The sequence below is a fragment of the Bos indicus x Bos taurus genome, chromosome 21 (genome assembly GCF_003369695.1).
Source record: "Bos indicus x Bos taurus breed Angus x Brahman F1 hybrid chromosome 21, Bos_hybrid_MaternalHap_v2.0, whole genome shotgun sequence".
Classification (NCBI taxonomy): domain Eukaryota; kingdom Metazoa; phylum Chordata; class Mammalia; order Artiodactyla; family Bovidae; genus Bos; species Bos indicus x Bos taurus.
The window spans coordinates 20286988-20313258 of NC_040096.1; the positions used below are offsets into that span (position 1 = coordinate 20286988).

General features: G+C 51.2%; 3 protein-coding genes and 1 long non-coding RNA gene across 6 annotated transcripts; 1 reads left to right on the forward strand and 3 right to left on the reverse strand.

Annotated features, from left to right (window-relative positions):
* Positions 1-275: 275 nt before the first annotated feature.
* On the reverse strand, positions 276-8565 carry LOC113879802 (myeloid-associated differentiation marker-like). Its single transcript, XM_027521606.1, has 2 exons — positions 6210-8565; positions 276-702 (listed from the first exon to the last, which is right to left on the reverse strand). The coding sequence occupies exons 1-2, from the start codon at positions 7107-7109 to the stop codon at positions 631-633; spliced, it is 972 nt and encodes a 323-aa protein (XP_027377407.1). The 5' UTR covers positions 7110-8565; the 3' UTR covers positions 276-630.
* LOC113879804 lies at positions 3608-5009 on the forward strand. The gene is made up of 2 exons (XR_003507460.1): positions 3608-3817; positions 4901-5009. It is a non-coding gene; the product is annotated as an uncharacterized LOC113879804 (long non-coding RNA).
* Positions 8566-10391: 1826 nt separating the features above from the next.
* Positions 10392-25688, reverse strand: LOC113879821 (myeloid-associated differentiation marker-like). Of its 3 annotated transcripts, none has more exons than XM_027521635.1 (2): positions 24105-25688; positions 10392-10457 (listed from the first exon to the last, which is right to left on the reverse strand). In XM_027521635.1, the coding sequence occupies exons 1-2, from the start codon at positions 24888-24890 to the stop codon at positions 10446-10448; spliced, it is 798 nt and encodes a 265-aa protein (XP_027377436.1). In that variant the 5' UTR covers positions 24891-25688; the 3' UTR covers positions 10392-10445. The 3 variants fall into 3 exon arrangements, with proteins under 3 accessions (XP_027377436.1, XP_027377435.1, XP_027377434.1); XM_027521634.1 differs by lacking the exon at positions 10392-10457 and adding an exon at positions 22696-23318; XM_027521633.1 differs by lacking the exon at positions 10392-10457 and having other exon boundaries at positions 22696-25688.
* Positions 17476-21064, reverse strand: LOC113879820 (myeloid-associated differentiation marker-like). Its single transcript, XM_027521632.1, has one exon. It carries the CDS (start codon positions 19583-19585, stop codon positions 18614-18616), a length of 972 nt encoding a protein of 323 aa, XP_027377433.1. The 5' UTR covers positions 19586-21064; the 3' UTR covers positions 17476-18613.
* Positions 25689-26271: the final 583 nt, after the last annotated feature.

Sequence of the window (26271 nt, forward strand, 5' to 3'; positions counted from 1 at the left end):
TAGTGAGCCTGCAAAAATTCTGGAGCCAATCTCTTGGAGGACTGAGCACCAAGTGGGGCCCAGGAACCCAGAGTATCTCAGGCAAGAATCTCGCCCACTAGAGATTATTGACCTTCAGAGGTTTTTTTTAACTTAAAGGGGAGGTGCACTATACAGTTGCTCCATAGGGAGAAAAAAAGCCCAATCCCTTCCTACCTGCCCACACCCCTAAACTCTCCCAGCCACACCAGTAAGGCACTGCCAGGGGGACAGACACGCTTTGGCAATGAGGCCCCTCCAGAGGCCCAGGGTGTGAACAGCTGCACAGAGGGCTGTGTGCTGTGGAGTCAGCATCTTAGGAGGTGGTGGGCAGAGAAGGAAGGAGTCTGAGGTCCTGATGGATCAGAAGAAGGAAAATGGGGAGAGGTGGTCAGGACACAGGATACAAGAAAACTAAGGATGATCAGAAAAGGGCCAAATATCAGAAAATGAAGCCAAAATGAGAGAAGCAAGAGAAAGAGACAAAACAGAAATTGAACAACCAAGGAAACCAGGAAGGAGACAGAGCAGCAGGAGGGAAGGGAAAAGAAAAGAGAGCGAGATGCGTGGGGAAGGATGTGAGGAGGGAGACAGCGAGCCAGGAAGAGGGCATCAGAGGATGTCAGAGTTCGGTGAGTATACTTCCTGTGAGTCCCTGGGCTGGTCCTCAGTCCCTACAGACACCTGGCGGGCCCAGTACCCCAGGTCGGCCACGTAAACCAGCAGGTTGGCGGCTGTCAGGACGGCCACAGCCAGGCGCTGGTCCCAGGCGCACATGTTGTAGGTGAGCTTGTCCCTGCAGTCCCCATCACTGGGCCTCTGGGGCTGCCCGCCGAGCTCCTCGCTGAACTGGTAGAGCGGCCAGAGGACCAGAGCACTGATGTAGAAGAGGACAGACAGCAGGCTGAGCACTAGCTGGAAAATGGAGAAGGGCCCAGGCAGCATGTATTTCCATTCAGCCAGGTCCAGCAGGAGGACCACAGCTGCCGGGATGAAGCAGATGGAGTACACGGCCACACACCACTCCAGGGCCGGCTGGTGCAGGTACAGGGAGGTGTTGCTGAGGAAGGCAAAGATGACACCAGCCACGAAGGTCTCCAGCACCTTCAACAGGGATCGCCTGGTGTGCACATAGAAGAAGATCTCCTTGAGCTCGTAACAGTCCCATATCCCGGCCACTTCTATGACATACAGCACAGATGCGATGCAGGAGAAAGCAGTGGCGGCAATGGCCCGGTCCCTGTAAGGACCATAAGGCACGAACTGGACATAGGTGATGGAGTAGATGATGGAGGCCGAGAGGCAGATGAGGGCAGCATAACAGGCATAGGTGACGGAGATGTTGTACCAGAGGAAAGGAAAGCTGGACGGGTGCCTGCAACACTCAACTAAGGCAATGATGAAGGTCATGGTGAAACAGATACACCAGAAGGACATGGACCAGTTTCCTATGGCCCCTCTCAGAGTGTCCATGTTGGCCACAAGCGAGAAGGCCACACAGGTGGAGCAGAGTTGCGGCAGGCGGAGGAGCCAGAACACCCAGAGGATGCCTTCACTGCTTGGGGATGTCCGCCGGGTGGACATGGTGTCATGACTGTAAGGCAGGTCACGGTCACCAGTACAGCAGTGGTCTTCCCTGAGGACCCACAAGAGAAAGATCCAGTTTCGGAGGTGGATTAAGTCAGACGCCTGGAAAAGGTTCAGGGCCCTGTGACGGCTGAGGCTCAGGATCTTTGGAGTTGGAACCAATGGCTCAGACACTCAGGTAACAGCACAGCCACTCCAGAATGGTTCTCCCCACCCATCACCCGTGGCCTTGTCACAGACTTGTCTTATCCCAAACCTCACAGCTGGGTTGAGTCAGGCCTCAATCATGAACACTTTTTATATCTCTTTGTGCTGCATGCCATTATCTATAGAGACGCAAGCTAGGATGGTCCTTATCTGCAACCCCAAACCTTCAAGCCTCTGAAAACTGAACAAGAATGTTTAAAAATTCATTTGGTAGCAAATTCGACCCGAACAGATCTGGGATAATTTATGATCTTCATTTATTTTATGTATTATGAGTGCTCAAAAGTGCAGTTGTAGAAACACTAATGTATTTGATTACAAGGGACTTCTAGACCCCAGTGGGATGTTATGTCATATAGAATAGATGCACCAGGTCACTTGTCTGAAACTGAAAAATTCTGAATTCTGGAGGATATCTGACCCAAGGGTTTCAGAAAAGAGACTGTGGATTATACTGCTAACCCCATTATATAGATGAGAAAACTAAGGCTAAAGAAATCACATGCCTTCACCTTAGGTGGCATGCATGACCAGGAAGAGGGAACTCAGAAAACACAGCTAAAGCTGTGGGTTTGAACACTTTGCTCTACAGCCCACATGTCGGCAGAGTCCATGGGTAGGCGGCCAGGACCAAAGCTTGGGGCTCTGAGACCCAGGACCCACCTTCAAGGCCCTTGGCCTCCTCCCATAGCAAGCTGAAGACACACGTGTCCCGGGCTCTCCTCCCTGCAGCATCACTAGAAGGACCTGCCATCTGAGGGGCACAGTCCCATTCTGAGGAGAGAAGCTTCAGGGGTGAACAGGGAGGAGCCACGGGTTGAGAGCAAGGCCGTGGGGACAAGATGACATGGGAAGTAGGAAGGGTTCTAAATTCCACCCCCCAATTTTGCCTTCACATGTGACTCTTCCCCACTGGGGCAGGGAGACTCCAACCTAGATGACTCTAGGGTGGCGTCATGAGGAACCACAGAATAAATTGACATCATGTTTGATTTTTTAGCTTCAAAGCTGCCATCCAGATAAGAGTCCAAAAACATCTAGAAAGTAGTCCTACCTGAGTGAGGATTTTCCTGGCCTGGGAGACTGGTTAGCAGCTTCCAAGCTGGAAGAACGGATTGGAAATGAACAAGGATGCTGTGTCTGAGGCTGAGGTGGAGGCTTTCAGGGTATCCAGGGAGGAGATGGGGATGGACAGATGACTGGGCCCTTTTTAAGGGCAGGGGCTGGAAGAGGAGGCCCCTGCTGGACCCCAAGGAGGAGACAACCCTGAGGATGCTCTTGGGAGAGGGGTGGGGGTCAGGGGGGCAGAGTGGGGATGACGGGGGGGGGCGGGATCCCAGAGTCCCAGTGGCCCTGAGGCAGCCCAGTAGGGGTCATCTGACCCAGAAGGGAGGCAGGCATGGAGCCAACCTTCCCATGGAGGAGGGGCCTGGACTGGAACTGAGACAGGAGAACAGGGGCCTGAAGGGGTTTCAGGCTGTGACAGGGATACGTGGCCAGAGTGGCAGGGACCCTGGAGACCACGGAATTGCCCAGGTCAATGCCCAAGACAGTCCCTCCAGCCACGGCTGCAGTCCTGCTCACACAGGGGCTCCTCCAGGGTCCAGTGTGTGGGGGAGTGAGGCCCCTCCCAGCCTGCCCCCTCCTCAGGGACAGCTGCCCTGTTTCCAAGGGACTATTTGCTGAGAGGCCCCCAGGGCTGAAGGGCCAGCACCCTGAGCCCCAGCCAGGTTCCTGACATCAGGGGCCCTGTCTCCTTTGCTAATAATAAACCCTAGGGAAGGCCATGGCTTGACAAGGAAGCAGCCAGGAATGTGGAAGTTCTGGAGATGGAGGCACTGTTGTGGTTGTGTGAGCCATCCAGGGAGGCTCTATGCCTTTCTCTTCTAAACAACTATTTACTGTGTGTTCACTGTGTGCCAGGCACTGCAGATCCCACCGCAAAACCCAATTCCTGCCCTGAATGAGCACCTGAATCAACGCAAAGACATCCTGTCTAGAGCAGGTGAGCAGAGGAGAGCCAAGGACTCTTGAGGACTTTTCGGAGAACTCTCCAGCTGAGCAGAGATTGAAATTCTCTGTGCAAGTCCAGAGAGCAGGGCAAGTGGGCTTTGCACCCCCTAAGGAACGAAAGCTGCTGCAAAATAAGATGGCTACTGTGGGAGGTGATGTTGTTAGAGCCTTTCCAGTCAAGCTGTTGAACCAGTCTAGGGGGAGGGGGATGTAACTGATGATTCCCAAAGAGTATCCCATGGAATATTAGTCCACGATGTTCCATGGAAAAAAAACAGTTCCCTGATTATACAAGTCTGGGAATCACTTACTGCTATAGATCTCTTTTAGTCCTAAGAAGTCCTGCAAAAAAGAAACCTGTTTAACTTTTAACCCAGCTTTAGATGTATTTGGCCAAATAAATTTTCTTGTCTTAAAATACGAATTTTATTTTATTGCTTCTTAAGATTTTTCCTGCCACGAGGACCACCTCCTGGGAGCCCTTCCCCTCCATCCAACCCACCTCTGCATGAAGATCACACACTTCATCCCAGTATAGGAGTGAGGGGCAGCAGAGGTCCTTCCCCTCCCCTCCCCCAGAGCTCTGCTTGCCTGGCTCCTCTGGCCCTGGTGACTCTAGGATGCTGGGCTCTGAGGCTTTGTGGCTGAGAATAAGAGAGGAAGAAGGCTTGAGATGACTTTGCCAGTTATTTAAAGGGCTGCTGGTCTTAATGTACGCATGCCCACTGACACACACACACACAGCCACACACAGTCAGTATGCACAAAGCACACACCTTTAAAGAGAGGCATCCAAAGAGCAACTTCCCTTTCACTTTTCACTTTCATGCATTGGAGAAGAAATGGCAACCCACTCCAGGGTTCTTGCCTGGAGAATCCCAGGGATGGGGGAGCCTGGTGGGCTGCCGTCTATGGGGTCACACAGAGTTGGACACGACTGAAGTGACTTAGCAACAGCAGCGTCCAAGGGCTGGCAGGGCCCCTTTAAGACCTAGGCTCTTTCTGATTTCTAGTCAAGTTTCGGCAATTAGGATTTTGTTGGTTTCATTTTCATTTTGTTTATTTTATCTTTTAGGTTTTTAAAAAAGAACATTGTGGATGTGGAAGAAAGGACAAGATTTCTATGGTTGACAGCAGGGGCTGATGGGGATTGGAAACTCCAGGTAATTAAAAGAAACCATACATATTTTTTTCTACATTTATTTAAGTCACTTTATGCCTAAGTCTCAGAAAAGCAGAACACAGTGGCAAAAAGCCACTGATGTGTGTGCACACACACACTCAAGCACTGCAATTCACTTGACTACAGCAGCTGAAATCCCCACTCAGTCAACCCACCTTCCCCAGAAAAATAGAAAAGAAATTTCACCTTTAAGAACAGGTCCATTCAGTCAATTTTGTCCTCCTGACCAGAAAAAGAAAACAAATGATCCCAGGCAGGCTGACATCAGCTTTAAGGCTGGCAGGGCCATGCTCTTCTCCCTGCAGAGGCAGGACCTGCTCTTTTGATCACTGAGGCTGGAGGGCCACATCGCTGCCCCTCACCAACACTGCAGACAGCTGTCTTCAAGACTCTGGCATTCTTCGGCAGCTCCTGCTTCGATTCCCCAGAGAGTAGTTGGGATGGGGAGGCATTCAGCCTTGGCTTCCTTTAAGATGGCTTCTGTAGGCAGTGGGTTTTCAATAAGCTTAGAAAAATTCTGGAGCCAATGTCAGACGGGGCCAACCACCAGCTGGGGCCTAGGGACCCAGGGTCTCTGCTTCAAGACTCCCACCCACTGGAAATTACTGACCTCCAGAGACTTGTTTTTTAACTTAAATGAGAGACATACTGTACACAAAGAAAGAGGACCCAATGCCTAGCTACCCACCCCCATCCCCAAACCCATCACACATATACCAGAGGGACAGACTTGCTTTGGCAATGAGGCCCCTCCGGAGGCCCAGGGTGTGAAGAGCTGCACAGAGGGCTGTGTGCTGTGGAGTCAGCACCTTAGGAGGGGGGAGGAGGCTGTGGGCAGAGAAGGAAGGAGTCTCAGGTCCTGATAGATCAGAAGAAGGAAAAAGGGGAGAGGTGATCAGGACACAGGAGACAAGAAAACTAAGGACAATCAGAAAAGGGCCAAAAAGCAGAAAATGAAGGCAAAATGAGAGAAGCAAGAGAAAGAGACAAAACAGAAATTGAACAACCAAGGAAACCAGGAAGGAGAGAGAGCAGCAGGAGGGAAGGGAAAAGAAAAGAGTGTGAGATGCATGGGGAAGGATGTGAGGAGGGAGAGAGGGGGCCAGGAAGAGGGCATCAGAGGACGTCAGGGCTCGGTGAGATACCTCCTCTGAGCAGAGGATCAGGAGTCCCTGGGCTGGTCCTCAGTCCCTACAGAGACCTGGCCGGCCCAGTACCCCAGGTCGGCCACGTAAACCAGCAGGTTGACGGCTGTCAGGACAGCCACAGCCAGGCGCTGGTCCCAGGCGCACATGTCGTAGGTGAGCTCGTCCCTGCAGTCCCCATCACTGGGCCTCTGGGGCTGCCCACCGAACCCCTCACTGAACTGGTAGAGTGGCCAGAGGACCAGAGCACTGATATAGAGGAGGACGGAGAGCAGGCTGAGCACTAGCTGGAAAATGGAGAAGGGCCCAGGCAGCATGTATTCCCATTCAGCCAGGCCCAGCAGGAGGACCACAGCTGCCAGGATGAAGCAGATGGAGTACACGGCCACACACCACTCCAGGGCCGGCTGGTGCAGGTACAGGGAGGTGTTGCTGAGGAAGGCAAAGATGACACCAGCCACGAAGGTCTCCAGCACCTTCAGCAGGGCTCTCACGGTGTGCACATAGAAGAAGATCTCCTTGAGCTCATACCAAGCCCTCATCCCGGCCACTTCTATGACATACAGCACAGATGCGATGCAGGAGAAAGCAGTGGCGGCAATGGCCCGGTCCCAGTTAGGACCATAAGGCATAAACTGGACATAGGTGATGGAGTAGATGATGGAGGCCGAGAGGCAGATGAGGGCAGCATAGCAGGCATAAGTGACAGAGATGTTGTACCAGAAGAAAGGAAAGCTGGACGGGTGCCTGCAACACTCAACTAAGGCAATGATGAAGGTCATGGCGAAACAGACACACCAGAAGGACATGGACCAGTTACCTATGGCCCCTCTCAGAGTGCCCATGTCGGCCACAAGCGAGAAGGCCACGCAGGTGGAGCAGAGCTGCGGCAGGCGGAGGAAGCGGCACACATTGAACTTGGCGTCACCACTTGGGGATGTCGACTGGGTGGACATGGTGTTGTGATGGTCCAGCAGGTCACGGTCACCAGTACAGCAGTGGTCTTCCCTGAGGACCCACCAGAGAAAGATCCAGTTCCGGAGGTGGATTGAGTCAGATGCCTGGAAAAGGCTCAGGGCCCCATGAGGGCTGAGGCTCAGGATCTGTAGAGTTGGAAGGCTCAGACACTTGGGTAACAGAACAGCCACTCCAAATCGTTCTCTCCACCCATCACCCTTGGCCTTGTCAGGAGACTTGTCTTATCCCAAACCTCACAGTTGGGTTGGGTCAGGCCTCAACCATGAACATTTTTTTCATGTCTTTGTGCTGCATCCCATTATCTATAGAGACGCAACGTAGGATGGTCCTTATCTGCAACCCCAAACCTTCGAGCCTCTGAAAACTGAACAAGAATTTTTAAAAATTCATTTGGTAGCAAAATTTGACCTGAACAGATCTGGGACAATTTATGATCTTCATTTATTTTATGTATTATGAGTGCTCAAAAGTGCAGTTATAGAAACATTAATGTATTTGATTACAAGGAACTTCTAGACCCCAGTGGGATGTCATGTCATATAGAATAGATGCACCAGGTCACTTGTCTGAAACTGAAAAATTCTGAATTCTGGAGGATATCTGACCCAAGGGTTTCAGAAAAGAGACTGTGGATTATACTGCTAACCCCATTTTATAGATGAGAAAACTAAGGCTCAAGGAATCAAATGCCTTCACCTAAGATGGCATGATGACCAGGAAGAGGGAACTCAGAAAACACACCTAAAGCTGTGGGTTTGAGCACTTTGCTCTACAGCCCACATGTCAGCAGGGTCCATGGGTAGGAGACCCAGGATCCACCTCACAGTCCTCGGCCTCCTTCCATAGCAAGCTGCAGACACACGTGTCCCGGCCTCTCCTCCCTGCAGCATCACTAGAAGGAGCTGCCATCTGAGGGACAGACCCACCTGGAGGAGGGCAGCTCCAGGGGTGAACAGGGAGGAGCCATGGGGCAAGGGCAATGCTGTGGGGACAAGATCACGTGGGAAGTAGTAAGTGTTCTAAATTCCACCCCTCAATTTTGCCTTCACATGTGACTCTTCCCCACTGGGGAAAGGAGACCATCACCCAGCATGACTCTGGGGTGGCGTCATGAGGAACCACAGAATAAATTGACATCATGTTTGATTTCTTTTAGCTTCAAAGCTGCCATCCAGGTAAGAGGCCAGAAAAATCTAGAAAGTAGTCCTACCTGAGTGAGCATTTTCCTGGCCTGGGAGACTGGTTAGCAGCTTCCAAGCTGGAAGAACGGATTGGAAATGAACAAGGATGCTGTGTCTGATGCTGATGGGGGCCTTTCAGGGCATCCAGGGAGGGGGTGGGGATGGACGGATGATCACCCCCTTTCAAGGGCAGGAGCTGAAAGAGGAGGCCCCTGCAGGATCCCTGGGAGGAGACAGTCCTGAGAATGCTCCTGGGACTGGGATTGGGGGGGCAGAGGGGAGATGACGGCAGAGGGGGGGCGGCAGAGGGAGGATTTCAGAGTCCCAGTGGCCCTGAGGCAGCCCAGTAGGGGTCTTCTGACCCAGAAGGGATGCAGGCTTGGAGCCAACACTCTCATGGAGGAGGGGCCTGCACTGGAACTGAGACAGGAAAACAGGGGCCTCAAGAGGTTTCAGGGCTGTGACAGGGACACGTGGCCAGAGTGGCAGGGACCCTGGAGACCATGGAATTGCCCAGGTCACCTGCCCAAGACAGTTCCGCCAGCCAGGGCTGCAGTCCTGCTCACACAGGGGCTCCTCCAGGGTCCAGCGTGTGGGGGGAGTGAGGCCCCTCCCAGCCCACCCCCTCCTCAGGGACACCTGCCCTGTTTCCAAGGGACTATTTGCTGAGAGGCCCCCAGGGCTGAAGGGCCAGCACCCTGAGCCCCAGCCAGCTTCCTGACATCAGGGGCCTTGTCTCCTTTGCTAATAATAAACCCTAGGGAAGGCCATGGCTTGACAAGGAAGCAGCCAGGAATGTGGAAGTTCTGGAGACGGAGGCACTGTTGTGGTTGTGTGAGCCATCCAGGGAGGCTCTATGCCTTTCTCTTCTAAACAACTACTTACTGTGTGTTCATTGTGTGCCAGGCACTGCAGATCCCACCGCAAAACCCAATTCCTGCCCTGAACGAGCACCTGAATCAATGCAAAGACATTCTGTCTAGAGCAGGTGAGCAGAGGAGAGCCAAGGACTCTTGAGGACTTTTCGGAGAACTCTCCAGCTGAGCAGAGATTGAAATTCTCTGTGCAAGTCCAGAGAGCAGGGCAAGTGGACTTTGCATTCCCTAAGGAATGAAAGCTGCTGCAGAATAAGATGGCCCACTGTGGGAGGTGATGTTGTTAGAGCCTTTCTGGACAAGCTTTTGAACCAGTCTTTGGGGAGGGGGATGTGACTGATGGTTCCCAAAGAGTATCCCATGGAATACTAGTCCATGATGTTCCATGGAAAAAAAACAGTTTCCTGATCATACAAGTCTGGGAATCACTTACTGCTATAGATCTCTTTTAGTCCTAAGAAGTCCTGCAAAAAAGAAATCTGTTTAACTTTTTAACCCAGCTTTAGGTGTATTTGGCCAAATAAATTTTTCTTGTCTTAAAATACAAATTTTATTTTATTGCTTCTTAAGATTTTCCTGCCATGAGGACCACCTCCTAGGAGCCCTTCCCCTCTATCCAACCTGTCTCTGGGTGAAGATCACACCACCTCCTGGGAGCCCTTCTCCTCCATCCAACCTGTGTCTGGGTGAAGATCACACGCTTCATCCCAGTACAGGAGTGAGGGGCAGCAGAGGGGGCCTTCCCCTCCCCTCCCCCGCAGCTCTGCTTGCCTGGCTCCTTTGGCCCTGGTGACACCAGGATGCTGGGCTCTGAGGCTCTGTGGCTGCGAACAAGAGGGGAAGAGGCTTGAGATGAGTTTGCCAGTTATTTGAAGGGCTGCTGGTCTTAATGTATGCCTGCCCACAGACACACACACAAACACAGCCCCACAGTCAGTATGCACAAAGCACACACCTTTAAAGAGAGGCATCCAAAGAGCGACTTCCCTTTCACTTTTCACTTTCACGCATTGGAGAAGGAAATGGCAACCCACTCCAGTGTTCTTGCCTGGAGAATCCCAGGGACGGGGCAGCCAGGTGGGCTGCCGTCTATGGGGTCACACAGAGTCGGACACGACTGAAGCGACTTAGCAACAGCAGCATCCAAGGGCTGGTAGGGCCCCTTTAAGACCTAAGCTCTTTCTGATTTCTTCACCTGCTCCTGCTTCGATTCCCCAGAGAGTAGTTGGGATGGGGAGGCATTCAGCCTTTGCTTCCTTTAAGATGGCTTCTGTAGGCAGTGGGTTTTCAGTAAGCTTGGAAAAATTCTGGAGCCAATGTCAAACGGGGACAACCACAAGCTGGGGCCTAGGGACCCAGGGTCTCTGCTTCAAGACTCCCACCCACTGGAAATTACTGACCTCCAGAGACTTTTTTTTTAACTTAAATGAGAGACATACTGTACACAAAGAAAGAGGACCCAATGCCTAGCTACCCACCCCCATCCCCAAACCCATCACACATGTACCAGAGGGACAGACTTGCTTTGGCAACAAGGCCCCTCCGGAGGCCCAGGGCGTGAACAGCTGCACAGAGGGCTGTGTGCTGTGGAGTCAGCACCTTAGGAGTGGGGAGGGGGTGGTGGGCAGAGAAGGAAGGAGTCTCAGGTCCTGACGGATCAGAAGAAGGAAAATGGGAAGAGGTGGTCAGGACACAGGAGACGAGAAAACCAAGGATGACCAGAAAAGGTCATTTCCATCAAAGACAGAAAGAACAGAATGTAACCTGGTCAGGAGGTTCAACCTGGATCGTGAGGCTGTAAGGTAATATTCATAAGCCTATATTATAAAGTCGTATTCATTCAACAAATACTGCTTGTGTCAGCCCAGTTCAGTGCTGGGAATATAGCCATGAGTGAAAGAGGCAAATGCTCTACCTGGTCCATCTACATTGTAGTGTTTATGTTTGAAGTCTCAGGGTTTACTTGAAGCTGAATGTAGAGTTTTGCATTCTATTTTACAATAGGTCATAATATTATACACATAACATATCAGGCCTATTTCAGCAAAAAAATAACCACTTCCTACAAATGGACTGGGGACTCTGTCCCCCTGTTTGCTTGATGACGCAGAACCCTGTTTCCTTACATGCCTATAAGGAACAACTTCTTGACACCAAGAACAAAGCTTAAAACAAGTTTATGGAGCAGGAAGAGAAGAAAGCAGGGGTGCCAGGGTCCTGTGGTGGGGGGCAGAGGTTGAGATGATGGAGGGATCTGGGTCTCTGCCAGCCTCTGCAGGGTCCAGGAACAGAATATTCTGGAATCCCTCCTTCCGCCTGAAGCACCAGAAAGAAACACAAGCTCTTTCTTCTTAGGGATTAGCACAAGGAGTGGTCCCAGCCTAGCAGGGAGAGTGTTACTGGGGGCAGTGGTCTGGGCTGATGCTCTACCTGGGTCCCTGGCTCAGCAGGGACCTGGACCACTGCAGTCACCTGGTGGCCTGAGGGATGGCGTGTTGCTGGTATCAGTGGGCAGCTGGGAGCCCGAGGGGCAGGCGGGCTGCAGCTGGGACCAGGGGAGTGCCTTCCCTTGGCGGTAATGCTGAGAGGGTGTCATTTGTCCTAAGGTTTGTCAGGGTCAATGTAGGGAGGGGAGGATGCCCAGAGGGAGCCCCACTCTGTGAGCTGCCCAAATGGATGGTTTCTGAGAACTTTGTTGCCTGAGGAAGCTCACTCTTCTTCCAGACAAAGCACTGGAGGGATTTATGGAAACAGATGCTGGTTGGACTGGGGGTGAGGAGATAGGCTTGAACGGAGCTCCCGTCATCACTTCCCAACCCCTGGTCAGAAGCAGATTCAGCAAAGAGCAACAGGGCAAACCCTCACCAGCCCAGCCTGGCTCCAGAAGAGACCTCAGGTTACAGCTCACAGGTTCTGTCAGCTGAGAAAGGGGCCCTGAGGACTTGGGCTGCAGCGGGGCTGCTGTGGACACAACAGTTACAAGAGGTCACACGTGTCGTGCTCACTGCAGGTCGAGCTCTGCTGTGGATTCATTTGTTCCTCCCAGCTGCCCCTGAACTATGCGCTCTGTGTCCCCATTTTCACAGGCACAGAAAGGTCAACTGGCCAAGATCACACAGATAGGAAGTGGCAGAGCTGGGGTTTGAGCCTAGGTACTTGGTTCAAGATCTTAAACTCTCCCTGGATTTGGCATTGTACCTTAGACCCAGGAGGAATGGAGTAGCCATTTCTGCAGCAACAGCACTCTGACTAGGTGACTTATTTCTATTTCATCTTCAGAGATATATTTATTGTCACCTCCATTTTATAGATGTTGAACTGAGGCCCCGAAACTACATTATATCTTTTGCTCCAGGTTACACAGTTACTCCTCGTCAGAGCCTGGAATTCAAGTCTGGCTTCCTGCAAAACTCAGCAGGTACTAGAACTTCAGGAAAGGCTGAGCCCCTTCCTCTTCTCTTGGGTCCAGGAATAATCTCCGGGTTCCTGCGTGTCCTGGTCTAACTGCAGTGCCCCAAGCAGAGGTCCTGCAGCAGTGCCCTCATCTCAGCCAGACCACTTCCTGTTGACGAGCCAGCCAGACAATGCCAGAGAGAGCGTGGAGACCTTAGACCCTGCCTTCTCAGCTCATCTGCCTCCCCACACCCACCTTGAGACAGGAGACAAACACACAGACAAGGGCCAGGACTGGCGTCCTGCACTGGTTCCAGGGCAGATAACCAGGTGCCTGATGCCCCGGAGAGAAGAAATCCTCTTCTCTCCAAGAAACTGCTCCAGAGCCAGAGAATGGGGACATCTGCGCCCTGGGCTCTGATCTGGATGCGGCTCAGGCCACAGTCTTGGGGAGTGGGGGCGTCAGCTGGAGTCACGCTGCCTGGAGGAGGCTCTGGCTGGCCGGCTGAGGAGGGAGCCTCTGGCCACTGCCTCGGGAGACGGAGAGCCCAGGCCAGGCAGGGAGCAAGGGTAGGGCCTGAGGCTTGGGCACCGTCTGGCTTCTCCATCAACTGTGTGTGCTAAAAGGTTGGGGGAGTCCTGGTCATAGCAGGTGGGCTTGGGGGCCACAGCTCCGTCTCCCCAGACCTCTGGACCCAAGGCACCTCCCTTCCCTCTGCCTTTGGAGACAGGCTTGTGTGGGCATCTCTCAGCTCCTCCCCCAGACTGTCCATCAGAATTGCAGGGAACATGGAAACCATCTGCCAACTATCCCTCCCCTGACCCTTCTTCTCCAGTTGGTATAGTTTTCAAACTTAAATTTTATTTTCTTGAAAAGGTAATATATTTACATGGTTCAAAATAAAAATATTCTTTTAAAAGCCATATATTGAGAAACCTCGCTTCTACCTGTGGCTCCATCTACTCTCTCTTCCATTCCTCTTCCTGATTAAGACCAGGCATCTTTTCCACTGAACTCATGGGGGTCCTTTCTGTGTTTCTTGAAGCAAACCAATTATATAGATATCTGTATTTTTATTTGTATTTCTCTCCCTATTATACATTTTAAAATAGCATACTATACATCTTACTGTTTTTACTCTGTATATACTGGAGATATTTCCTTATCATTATTTGAGAGCATCCTCATTTTTTCATACTGTTTAGTATTCCTTCTTCTGTCTACACAATATTTTATTAACCACCATCCTAAAGATGAGCATATGAATCACTTCCAATCTTTCCGATCTTATTTTCAAATGAGATCTTGAGTGGGAGTTTGATTCAAGCCAGATTGCTCTGGTTAGAGAAAATGCGGGGTGGGCCAACACCCTACTTGCAACCCCACCATCTCACTAGAAACCAAGGTCTCCAGAGGACATAGCTTAAAAGCCATCATTTTAGCCTAATTTGCCTATTTTATAAACAGGAAACTGGAGCTCAGATCAATGATGAGACTCATCCATGCTCATGAGTTATCCTGTGGCAGAACTGAAACCAGAAACCAGATCTCTTGGGCTCTGCTCTCCATGCAACTCATGGTTCATCTCCAGGGAGACGAGACCAGAGCTGTGGGGCCACTTGACTGGAGGCAGGACCACATGTGACTGTGGACCAAGCTGTGGACCCCAATCTACCTCTTTCTCACTCTAGGTTTCCATTTCCTCTTCTACTATTTCAGATCAGTCCCTTTGTACTCCCAGCAGAAAAGATCAGGGGAAGGCGGCGTTGGGAGGGACCAGGGGTCTCTGGCACCCCTCCCCCATCTAGCAGATGAGGAAACTGACTCAGCAGCAGTGAGTGCCCTCCTCAGGGGGATGGAGCAGGTTTATGCAGAATGAGGGTGGATGGGGCAGAATCCCAGCCTGGAGGATGCTGCTGCCACATTTGTCACAAGCAGCGTGGGGCCATGGACGGACAGCCTGCCTGGGGACAGGACACCTGGTCCTGACTCTGACTCTGCCACACGCAGGGTGACTCTGGACACATCCTGCCCCTCCTTGGTTTCCAGCTGCTCCTCTCTATGACGAGAGGGTTGAACTAAGCAGAGGACATTTACACTCTCTTTTGAGCTCCACAGTGAGCGGACTGGACCAGCCTTGGAATTGTGACAAATGACACTTAACCCCCCAGCAGGGGGGTTGTAGCAGCCACCCTCAAAAACCATGAGGCTTGGACAGTGAGCCCCTCAGGTGGGCCCACCCTGGGCGATTCTTTTATTAAAGCACAGAGGCATTTCCATTCTCCTGGGAAGTGAGGTCCCAGGGCTGTGTTTCATTTGATTCAGGAAATATAAGAATATGATACTCCTGCAGAAAAACTTGGGTGTATCAATGTGTTTATCAATGAAAAATTAGTCAATAGTCAACTTAAGAAAGAAATAGAAGTTTTATTGGAGCCAACCTGATGAGTATAACTGGAGAGACAGTCTCTCAGGAAGCTCTGAGACCTGTCCTTCAGAGAAGTAAGAAGGAGGGCAGGATGTATGTGATTTGGGGACACACAGCTTGGTATAGGTTACTGCTCTTCATGAGGACCAGATATCTTGGGTAACGGTTTTAGTGCTTTTCTGAATATGGGAAGATGCAAGAAACTGGGCTCATAAAAAAATTCTTCGGAAAATATCTAACTTTCTGAGGTCTGGTTCTCACACTTGTCCCAGAGCACAAAGTACTTTATCCTGATTTTCACCCTGAATTCCATCTAAGGTGGATTGTAGATCAGTGACTGCAATGGCTAATGACTTGTTTCCCTTTTTCAAAAGCATATATTTTATTTATGTATGTGGCTAGTCTGGGTCCTAGTTGCAGTATGTGGGATCTAGTTGCCCAACCAGGGATCAAACCCGGGGCCCCTGCGTTGGGAGTGCAGACTTAGGCACTGGACCACCAAGGAAGTCCTGGCTTGATTCTTGTAGAACTGGGTGGTCGGTAACATTCTTTATTACACAATTCCCTCTATTTCTGTCTTAATTTCAACCAAGGTTTAGGAGACATTTTCCACCAATTTCTCCCAGGGTGCTAGGAATGCTCATTCCCAGGTCAGATGGGGATTTCACTGATAGGCCACTCACATGCTATTACTCACCCTGTCCTGGCAACAGTAGGATGGCTGGACCACCTGTCTTACAAGTCTTACAAGTCTCTCAGTTCCAGGAGATGGTTTCCACTTGTTGCTTCTTCTCATAGCTAGAATCACACTACTACAATCATGGATCTTAGAGAACTATATATTTCATTTCAAGTAGCCAGTGCTTATGTATGCTCAGTCACTCAGTTGTGTCCAACTCTTTGAGACCTCATGGACTGCAGCCCTCCAGGCTCCTCTGTCCATGGGGATTCTCCAGGCAAGAATCCTGGAGTGGGTTGCCATGCCCTCCTCCAGGGGATCTTCCCAACCCAGAGATCAAACCCAGGTCTCCCGCATTGCAGGCCAATTCTTTACTGACTGAGCCACCAGGGAAGCACAAGAGTACAGGAATGGATAGCCTATCCCTTCTCCAAGGGATCTTCCTGCCATAGGAATCGAACCAGAGTCTCCTGCATTGCAGGCTGGTTCAAGTAGCCTAGTTGTCTTATTTTTTTTCATCATTGACTCAAGAAATAAGAATCTAATAAAATAGGCAGAACACAAGCAATACATCTAGTGACCCCAGTAAGGTCGTAAGTAAGTAAGCAGTGTTATCTTCTAAGAAGTTCCATGGCTTTGGCTAGAAAAATTGATCTCTATTGTGGAGCAGATATTTCTGCTCTTTAGGAGGTCAGATTAATGCACAATGCACACTAGCAAGGAAGAAAGAGGCCCAAATGGGCAGAGAAACATTTTATTTGCAAATTTTTCTTCTCTTGCCTTAAAATAAGAATTTTATTTCATTCCCTTTTAAGATTTGCCTGCGTTAGGATGACCTTCTGGGAACCCTCCCCCTCCACCCCCCTACCAATGGGTGAAGATCACACACTTCATCCCAGGACAAGAGTGAGGGGCAGCAGAGGGGGTCCTTCCCCTCCCCTCCCTCGCAGCTCTGCTTGCCAGCCCCTCTGGTCCTGGTGACTCCAGGATGCTGGGCTCTGAGGCTTTGTAATTGACGACAGGAGACTTGTGGGACCTTCACAGCCACCAGTTACTGTAAAGGCCTGCTGATCTCAATGCAGGGGAGCACAAGGGCGCACACACATGTACACACAGTGCACTGAGCATGCACACAAGCACACACCTTTATAGCGAGACATCCAGATGCTGTCACGGCCCCTTTAAGAGCTAGGGGACAGGATCCTGGGCACTGGGGTGGGGCCCAACATCTAGTGTCACAGGCTGGGCCACACCCCCAGGCTCTAGTCCAGGCCTGGGTGGGGAGCCAGTGGGAGGGGCTCCCAGAGACCTATGTTTGGGTGAGGGTGGGAATTGATTGGGACTCCTCTGAGCTCTAGGCAAATTTGCAGCAAGTACAGTATGTGGATTTTGTTTTGTTTTGCTTTCTTTCTTTTCTTTCATGTTTATACTGAGGTTGAAAAAGTTATTATGAAAGTGGGAGAATAGAAAAAGCCATTCTCTATGATTGACAGCGGAGAAGGCAATGGCACCCCACTCCAGTACTCTTGCCTGGAAAATCCCATGGACAGAGGAGCCTGGTAGGCTGCAGTCCATGGGGTCGCAAAGAGTTGGACACGACTGAGAGACTTCACTTTCACTTTTCACTTCCATACATTGGAGAAGGAAATGGCAACCCACTCCAGTGTTCTTGCCTGGAGAATCCCAGGGACGAGGGAGCCTGGTGGGCTAGAGTCGGACACGACTAAAGCGACTTAGCAGCAGCATGATTGACAGCAGTGCTGATAGGAACAAAAGGCTCCAGAAAATCTTTTTAAATTGTGCACATTTATATAGTGCAAATTATGCCTGAGTCCCAGAGAAGCAGGAAGCAACATCAAAAAGCAACTGACACAGAAAAACACACATACGTGTCCCCTCACACCCAACAATACAGTTCCTTTGAATATGGAAGCAGCAACCCCCACCCCCTACAAACCACCCGCCCAAGAAAATTTGACACTTTCTCTTAAAGAACAGAGTCACTCAGTAATTTTTGGCCCTCAGAACAGAAGGAAAAAAAGGAAAAACAAAACAAAACACCCAGACAGGTTGGCAGTGTCCATGTTCTCCCTGCAGAGGCAGGATCTGCTGTTTTGATCACTGAGTCACGGGAACCACATCGCTGCCCCTCACAAACACTGCAGACAGGTGTCTTCAAGACCCTGGGGTTCTTCACCAGCTCTTTTTTTTTTTTTTAATTCCCCAGAGAGTAGTTGGGATGGAAGACATTTACCCCTGACTTCCTCTAAGATGCCCTCTAAGCGACGGATGTTTAGTGAGCCTGCAAAAATTCTGGAGCCAATCTCTTGGAGGACTGAGCACCAAGTGGGGCCCAGGAACCCAGAGTATCTCAGGCAAGAATCTCGCCCACTAGAGATTATTGATCTTCAGAGGGTTTTTTTTAACTTAAAGGGGAGGTGCACTATACAGTTGCTCCATAGGGAGAAAAAAAGCCCAATCCCTTCCTACCTGCCCACACCCCTAAACTCTCCCAGCCACACCAGTAAGGCACTGCCAGGGGGACAGACACGCTTTGGCAATGAGGCCCCTCCGGAGGCCCAGCGTGTGAACAGCTGCACAGAGGGCTGTGTGCTGTGGAGTCAGCATCTTAGGAGGTGGTGGGCAGAGAAGGAAGGAGTCTGAGGTCCTGATGGATCAGAAGAAGGAAAATGGGGAGAGGTGGTCAGGACACAGGATACAAGAAAACTAAGGACAATCAGAAAAGGGTCAAAAAGCAGAAAATGAAGCCAAAATGAGAGAAGCAAGAGAAAGAGACAAAGCAGAAATTGAACAACCAAGGAAACCAGGAAGGAGACAGAGCAGCAGGAGGGAAGGGAAAAGAAAAGAGAGCGAGATGTGTGGGGAAGGATGTGAGGAGGGAGACAGCGAGCCAGGAAGAGGGCATCAGAGGATGTCAGAGTTCGGTGAGTATACTTCCTGTGAGTCCCTGGGCTGGTCCTCAGTCCCTACAGACACCTGGCGGGCCCAGTACCCCAGGTCGGCCACGTAAACCAGCAGGTTGGCGGCTGTCAGGACGGCCACAGCCAGGCGCTGGTCCCAGGCGCACATGTTGTAGGTGAGCTTGTCCCTGCAGTCCCCATCACTGGGCCTCTGGGGCTGCCTGCCGAGCTCCTTGCTGAACTGGTAGAGAGGCCAGAGGACCAGAGCACTGATGTAGAAGAGGACAGACAGCAGGCTGAGCACTAGCTGGAAAATGGAGAAGGGGACCGGCAGCAGGTATTTCCATTCAGCCAGGTCCAGCAGGAGGACCACAGCTGCCGGGATGAAGCAGATGGAGTACACGGCCACACACCACTCCAGGGCCGGCTGGTGCAGGTACAGGGAGGTGTTGCTGAAGAAGGCAAAGATGACACCAGCTACGAAGGTCTCCAGCACCTTCAACAGGGATCGCCTGGTGTGCACATAGAAGAAGATCTCCTTGAGCTCGTAACAGTCCCATATCCCGGCCACTTCTATGACATACAGCACAGATGCGATGCAGGAGAAAGCAGTGGCGGCAATGGCCCGGTCCCTGTAAGGACCATAAGGCACGAACTGGACATAGGTGATGGAGTAGATGATGGAGGCCGAGAGGCAGATGAGGGCAGCGTAGCAGGTGTAGGTGACAGAGATGTTGTACCAGAAGAAAGGAAAGCTGGATGGGTGCCTGCAACACTCAACTATGGTAAAGATGAAGGTCATGGTGAAACAGACACACCAGAAGGACATGGACCAGTTACCTATGGCCCTTCTCAGAGTGCCCATGTTGGCCACAAGCGAGAAGGCCACGCAGGTGGAGCAGAGCTGCGGCAGGCGGAGGAGCCAGGACACCCAGAGGATACCTTCACTGCTTGGGGATGTCCGCCAGGTGGACATGGTGTCATGACTGTAAGGCAGGTCACGGTCACCAGTACAGCAGTGGTCTTCCCTGAGGACCCACAAGAGAAAGATCCAGTTTCGGAGGTGGATTAAGTCAGACGCCTGGAAAAGGTTCAGGGCCCTGTGACGGCTGAGGCTCAGGATCTTTGGAGTTGGAACCAATGGCTCAGACACTCAGGTAACAGCACAGCCACTCCAGAATGGTTCTCCCCACCCATCACCCGTGGCCTTGTCACAGACTTGTCTTATCCCAAACCTCACAGCTGGGTTGAGTCAGGCCTCAATCATGAACACTTTTTATATCTCTTTGTGCTGCATGCCATTATCTATAGAGACGCAAGCTAGGATGGTCCTTATCTGCAACCCCAAACCTTCAAGCCTCTGAAAACTGAACAAGAATGTTTAAAAAAATTCATTTGGTAGCAAATTTGACCAGAACAGATCTGGGATAATTTATGATTTTCATTTATTTTATGTATTATGAGTGCTCAAAAGTGCAGTTGTAGAAACACTAATGTATTTGATTACAAGGGACTTCTAGACCCCAGTGGGATGTTATGTCATATAGAATAGATGCACCAGGTCACTTGTCTGAAACTGAAAAATTCTGAATTCTGGAGGATATCTGACCCAAGGGTTTCAGAAAAGAGACTGTGGATTATACTACTAACCCCATTATATAGATGAGAAAACTAAGGCTAAAGAAATCACATGCCTTCACCTTAGGTGGCATGCATGACCAGGAAGAGGGAACTCAGAAAACACAGCTAAAGCTGTGGGTTTGCACACTTTGCTCTACAGCCCACATGTCGGCAGGGTCCATGGGTAGGCGGCCAGGACCAAAGCTCGGGGCTCTGAGACCCAGGACCCACCTTCAAGGCCCTTGGCCTCCTCCCATAGCAAGCTGAAGACACACGTGTCCCGGGCTCTCCTCCCTGCAGCATCACTAGAAGCACCTGCCATCTGAGGGACACAGTCCCATTCTGAGGAGAGAAGCTTCAGGGGTGAACAGGGAGGAGCCACGGGTTGAGAGCAAGGCCGTGGGGACAAGATGACGTGGGAAGTAGGAAGGGTTCTAAATTCCGCCCCTCAATTTTGCCTTCACATGTGACTCTTCCCCACTGGGGCAGGGAGACTCCAACCCAGCATGACTCTAGGGTGGCGTCATGAGGAACCACAGAATAAATTGACATCATGTTTAATTTTTTAGCTTCAAAGCTGCGATCCAGATAAGAGTCCAAAAACATCTAGAAAGTAGTCCTACCTGAGTGAGGATTTTCCTGGCCTGGGAGACTGGTTAGCAGCTTCCAAGCTGGGAAAAGGGATTGGAAATGAACAAGGATGCTGTGTCTGAGGCTGAGGTGGAGGCTTTCAGGGTATCCAGGGAGGGGATGGGGATGGACAGATGACTGGGCCTTTTTTAAGGGCAGGGGCTGGAAGAGGAGGCCCCTGCTGGACCCCAAGGAGGAGACAACCCTGAGGATGCTCCTGGGAGATGGGTGGGGGTCAGGAGGGCAGAGTGAGGATGACGGGGGCGGGCAGGATCCCAGAGTCCCAGTGGCCCTGAGGCAGCCCAGTAGGGGTCTTCTGACCCAGAAGGGAGGCAGGCATGGAGCCAACCTTCCCATGGAGGAGGGGCCTGGACTGGAACTGAGACAGGAGAACAGGGGCCTGAAGGGTTTTCAGGGCTGTGACAGGGACACGTGGCCAGAGTGGCAGGGACCCTGGAGACCACGGAATTGCCCAGGTCACCTGCCCAAGACAGTCCCTCCAGCCAGGGCTGCAGTCCTGCTCACACAGGGGCTCCTCCAGGGTCCAGTGTGTGGGGGAGTGAGGCCCCTCCCAGCCCACCCCCTCCTCAGGGACACCTGCCCTGTTTCCAAGGGACTATTTGCTGAGAGGCCCCCAGGGCTGAAGGGCCAGCACCCTGAGCCCCAGCCAGCTTCCTGACATCAGGGGCCCTGTCTCCTTTGCTAATAATAAACCCTAGGGAAGGCCATGGCTTGACAAGGAAGCAGCCAGGAATGTGGAAGTTCTGGAGATGGAGGCACTGTTGTGCTTGTGTGAGCCATCCAGGGAGGCTCTATGCCTTTCTCTTCTAAACAACTATTTACTGTGTGTTCACTGTGTGCCAGGCACTGCAGATCCCACAGCAAAACCCAATTCCTGCCCTGAATGAGCACCTGAATCAACGCAAAGACATCCTGTCTAGAGCAGGTGAGCAGAGGAGAGCCAAGGACTCTTGAGGACTTTTCGGAGAACTCTCCAGCTGAGCAGAGATTGAAATTCTCTGTGCAAGTCCAGAGAGCAGGGCAAGTGGACTTTGCACCCCTTAAGGAATGAAAGCTGCTGCAAAATAAGATGGCCCACTGTGGGAGGTGATGTTGTTAGAGCCTTTCTGGACAAGCTGTTGAACCAGTCTTTGGGGAGGGGGATGTGACTGATGGTTCCCAAAGAGTATCCCATGGAATACTAGTCCATGATGTTCCATGGAAAAAAACAGTTCCCTGATTATACAAGTCTGGGAATCACTTACTGCTATAGATCTCTTTTAGTCCTAAGAAGTCCTGCAAAAAAGAAATCTGTTTAACTTTTTAACCCAGCTTTAGGTGTATTTGGCCAAATAAATTTTTCTTATTTTAAAATACGAATTTTATTTTATTGCTTCTTAAGATTTTCCTGCCACGAGGACCACCTCCTGGGAGCCCTTCCCCTCCATCCAACCCACCTCTGGGTGAAGATCACATGCTTCCTCCCAGTACAGGAGTGAGGGGCAGCAGAGGGGGTCCTTCCCCTCCCCTCCCCCAGAGCTCTGCTTGCCTGGCTCCTCTGGCCCTGGTGACTCTAGGATGCTGGGCTCTGAGGCTTTGTGGCTGCGAACCGGCAGGAAGAAGGCTTGAGATGAGTTTGCCAGTTATTTAAAGGGCTGCTGGTCTTAATGTATGCCTCCCCACTGACACACACACACACAACCACACACAGTCAGTATGCACAAAGCACACACCTTTAAAGAGAGTCATCCAAGGGCTGGCAGGGCCCCTTTAAGACCTAGGCTCTTTCTGATTTCTAGTCAAGTTTGGGCAATTAGAACCTGTGGATTTTGTTGGTTTCATTTTCATTTTGTTTATTTTATCTTTTAGGTTTTTAAAAAAGAACATTGTGGATATGGAAGAAAGGACAAGATTTCCATGGTTGACAGCAGGGGCTGATGGGGATTGGAAACTCCAGGTAATTAAAAGAAACCATACATATTTTTTTCTGCATTTATATAGGTCACTTTATGCCTGAGTCTCAGAAAAGCAGAACACAGTGGCAAAAAGCCACTGACATGTGTGTGCACACACACACTCAAGCACTGCAATTCACTTGACTACAGCAGCTGAAATCCCCACTCAGTCAACCCACCTTCCCCAGAAAAATAGAAAAGAAATTTCACCTTTAAGAACAGGTCCATTCAGTCAATTTTGTCCTCCTGACCAGAAAAAGAAAACAAATGATCCCAGGCAGGCTGACATCAGCTTTAAGGCTGGCAGGGCCATGCTCTTCTCCCTGCAGAGGCGGGACCTGCAGTTTTGATCACTGAGGCAGGAGGGCCACATCGATGCCCCTCACCAACGTTGCAGACAGCTGTCTTCAAGACTCTGGGGTTCTTCACCAGCTCCTGCTTCGATTCCCCAGACGGTAGTTGGGATGGGGAGGCATTCAGCCTTGGCTTCCTTTAAGATGGCTTCTGTAGGCAGTGGGTTTTCAGTAAGCTTGGAAAAATTCTAGAGCCAATGTCGGACGGGGCCAACCACCAGCTGGGGCCTAGGGACCCAGGGACTCTGCTTCAAGACTCCCACCCACTGGAAATTACTGACCTCCAGAGACTTTTTTTTTTTTAACTTAAATGGGAGACATACTGTACACAAAGAAAGAGGACCCAATGCCTAGCTACCCACCCCCATCCCCAAACCCATCACACATGTACCAGAGGGACAGACTTGCTTTGGCAACAAGGCCTCTCCGGAAGCCCAGGGCGTGAACAGCTGCACAGAGGGCTGTGTGCTGTGGAGTCAGCACCTTAGGAGGTGGGAGGCAGTGGTGGGCAGAGAAGGAAGGAGTCTTAGGTCCTGATGGATCAGAAGAAGGAAAATGGGGATAGGTGGTCAGGACACACGAGATGAGAAAACCAAGGATGACCAGGAAAGGGGTAAAAAACAGAAAATGTAGAAAAGATGAGAGAGCAGCAAGAGAAAAAGGCAAAACAGGATGTGGGCAACCAAAGAAAACAGGAAGGAGATAGAGCAGAAGGTGGGAAGGAAAAGGGAAAGGGAGTGAGATGAATGCAGAAGGACGTGAGAAGGGAGAGAGGAGAGCTGGAAAGAGGACATCAGAGCTTGGTAATGAACTTCAGGTGAGACAAGGGAGGAATTGGGAGCCCTTGGGCAAAGCCTCAGCCACTGTTAAAATTCAGGCGGGCAGAGAACACCAGGTCAGTCACATAAATCAGCAGGTTGATGGCTGTCAAACTAACCACAGCCAGTTGTTGGTCCCAGATGCACACGGAGGTGGGAATTCGACTGCTGCAGTTCACGTCACTGGACCGCTGGAGCTGCCTGCCCAACTCCTCGTTGAACTGGTAGAGCGGCCAGAGGAGCAGAGCAGTGGTGTAGAGGAGGACGGAGAGCAGGGTCAGCACAACCTGGAAAACGGAGAAGGGGATGGACGGCCTGCTGTCGCACTTGCCCAGGTTCAGCAGGATGGCCACGGATGACAAGACGAAGCAGATGGAGTACACGGCCACGCACCACTCCAGGGCCGGCTGGTGCAGGTACAGGGAGGTGTTGCTGAGGAAGACAAAGATGACACAGGCCACGACGGTCTCCAGCCCCTTAAGCAGGCCTGGCACGGTGGCCATATAGCCTGTGATCATGTTGGGCTGGGCCCTAGTCCAGGTCACATCCATGGCATAAGCCACAAAGGCGATGCAGGAGAATGCAGTGGAGATGATGGTGCGGTCCCAGTCGTGGCTGTTGGAGAAGAACTGAATGTAGATGATGGGGTAGATGATGGAGGCCGAGAGGCAGAGGAGGGCGGAGTAGCAGTTGCAGGTGATGAGAAAGTTGTCCCAGGAGAAGGGGAAGTGGCCCTCCAGCCCGCATAACTCAACTATGAGGATGAGGAGGGTCAGGACGAAGCAGAAGCACCAGATGAACATGGACCAGTTACCTATGGCCCCCTTCCAGGTGCCCACGCTGGCCCCCAGCGAGAAGGCCATGCAGGTGGAGAACAGCTGCAGCTGTCGGAGGCAGCAGCCCATAATGGTCGGGGAGCCCAGGGCCTGAGGACGATCATGTGGTAGTCGTTCTGGTCCTACTGGTCACCAGTGTGGCAGAGGTCTTAGCTGAGGATCCACCCGAGAAAGGTCCAGCCCTGGAGATGGATTAAGTCAGATGCCAGGGAAAGGCTCAGGGCCCTGTGATGGCTGAGGCTCAGGATCTGTGGAGTTGGAATCAATGGCTCAGACACTCGGGTAACAGCACAGCCACTCCTGAACGGTTCTCCTTCACGCATCACCCTTGACCTTGTCACAAGACTTGTCTTATCCCAAAGCTTACAGCTGGGTTGGGTCTGGCATCAGACCATGAACATTTCTTCACCTCTTTCTGCTGCATGCCATTATCTATGGAGACACAGAGTAGCCTGACCCTTATCTGCAACCCCAACCTTTCAAAATTCTGAAAATTGAACAAGAATTAAAAAAAAAAATTGTTTGGTAACAAAATTTGAACTGAACAGACCCAGACCATTTATGGTCTTTATTTCATGTCGTGTGAATGTTCAAAATTCAGTTGCAGAAACACCAATGTGTTTGATTACAAGGTGTTTCAGACCCCAGTGGGGTATTATGTCATGTAGGATAGATGCACCATGTTACATAAATGAAGCTGAAAAACTCGGAGTCCTGGAGCACATCTGCCCCACAGGGTTTCAGAAAAGGGACTGTGGATTGTACTGCTAACCCCATTTTACAGACAAGAAAACTAAGGTTGGGGGAATTAAGTCCTTCCCTAAGGTGGCACTGGAGAAGGAAATGGCAACCCACTCCAATATTCTTGCCTGGAAAATCTCATGGACAAAGGCCTGGTAAGATATAGTCCATGGGGCTGCCAAGAGTCAGACACGACCGAGCACACTCGCATACTAAGGGTGCATGACTAGGAAATGGGAACCCAAATAACAGTGCCAAAGCTGCGGGTTTGAAGGCTTTGCTCTATAGCCCACATGTCAAAAGGGCCCATGGGTGGGAGCTCAGGACCAAAGCTCAAGGCTCTGGGACCCAGGATACACTTTCAAGGCCACGGCCTCCTTCCACAGCAACCTGAAGACCTACGGGTCCCAGCCTTTACTCCCTGCAGCATCACTAGAAGGAGCTGCCATCTGAGGGGACACAACCCCACCCGGAGGAGGGCAGCTTCAGGGGTGAACAGGGAGGAGCCCTGGGGTGAGAGCAAGGCCGTGGGGACAGGATGACATGAGAAGTAGGGACTGTTCTGAATCCCTCCCCCGAGTTTTACCTTAACATGTGACTCTTGCACATTGGGGAAGGGAGACCCCAATCCAGCATGACTCCAAAGTAGAGGATCATGGGGGAACCACAGAATAAATTAACATGTCTGGCTCTTAAGCTCCAAAGCTGC

What these genes read in the sequence shown, in the direction of transcription:
- LOC113879820 (XM_027521632.1), bottom strand. Translation starts at nt 19,585, where the DNA reads ATGTCCACCTGGCGGACATCCCCAAGCAGTGAAGGTATCCTCTGGGTG.
- LOC113879802 (XM_027521606.1), bottom strand. Translation starts at nt 7,109, where the DNA reads ATGTCCACCCAGTCGACATCCCCAAGTGGTGACGCCAAGTTCAATGTG. An exon ending in TGGGGTACTGGGCCGGCCAG is followed by an intron (nt 703 to 6,209) that starts GTCTCTGTAGGG and finishes TGGGCCCGCCAG; the next exon opens with GTGTCTGTAGGGACTGAGGA.
- LOC113879821 (XM_027521633.1), bottom strand. Translation starts at nt 24,890, where the DNA reads ATGGGCTGCTGCCTCCGACAGCTGCAGCTGTTCTCCACCTGCATGGCC.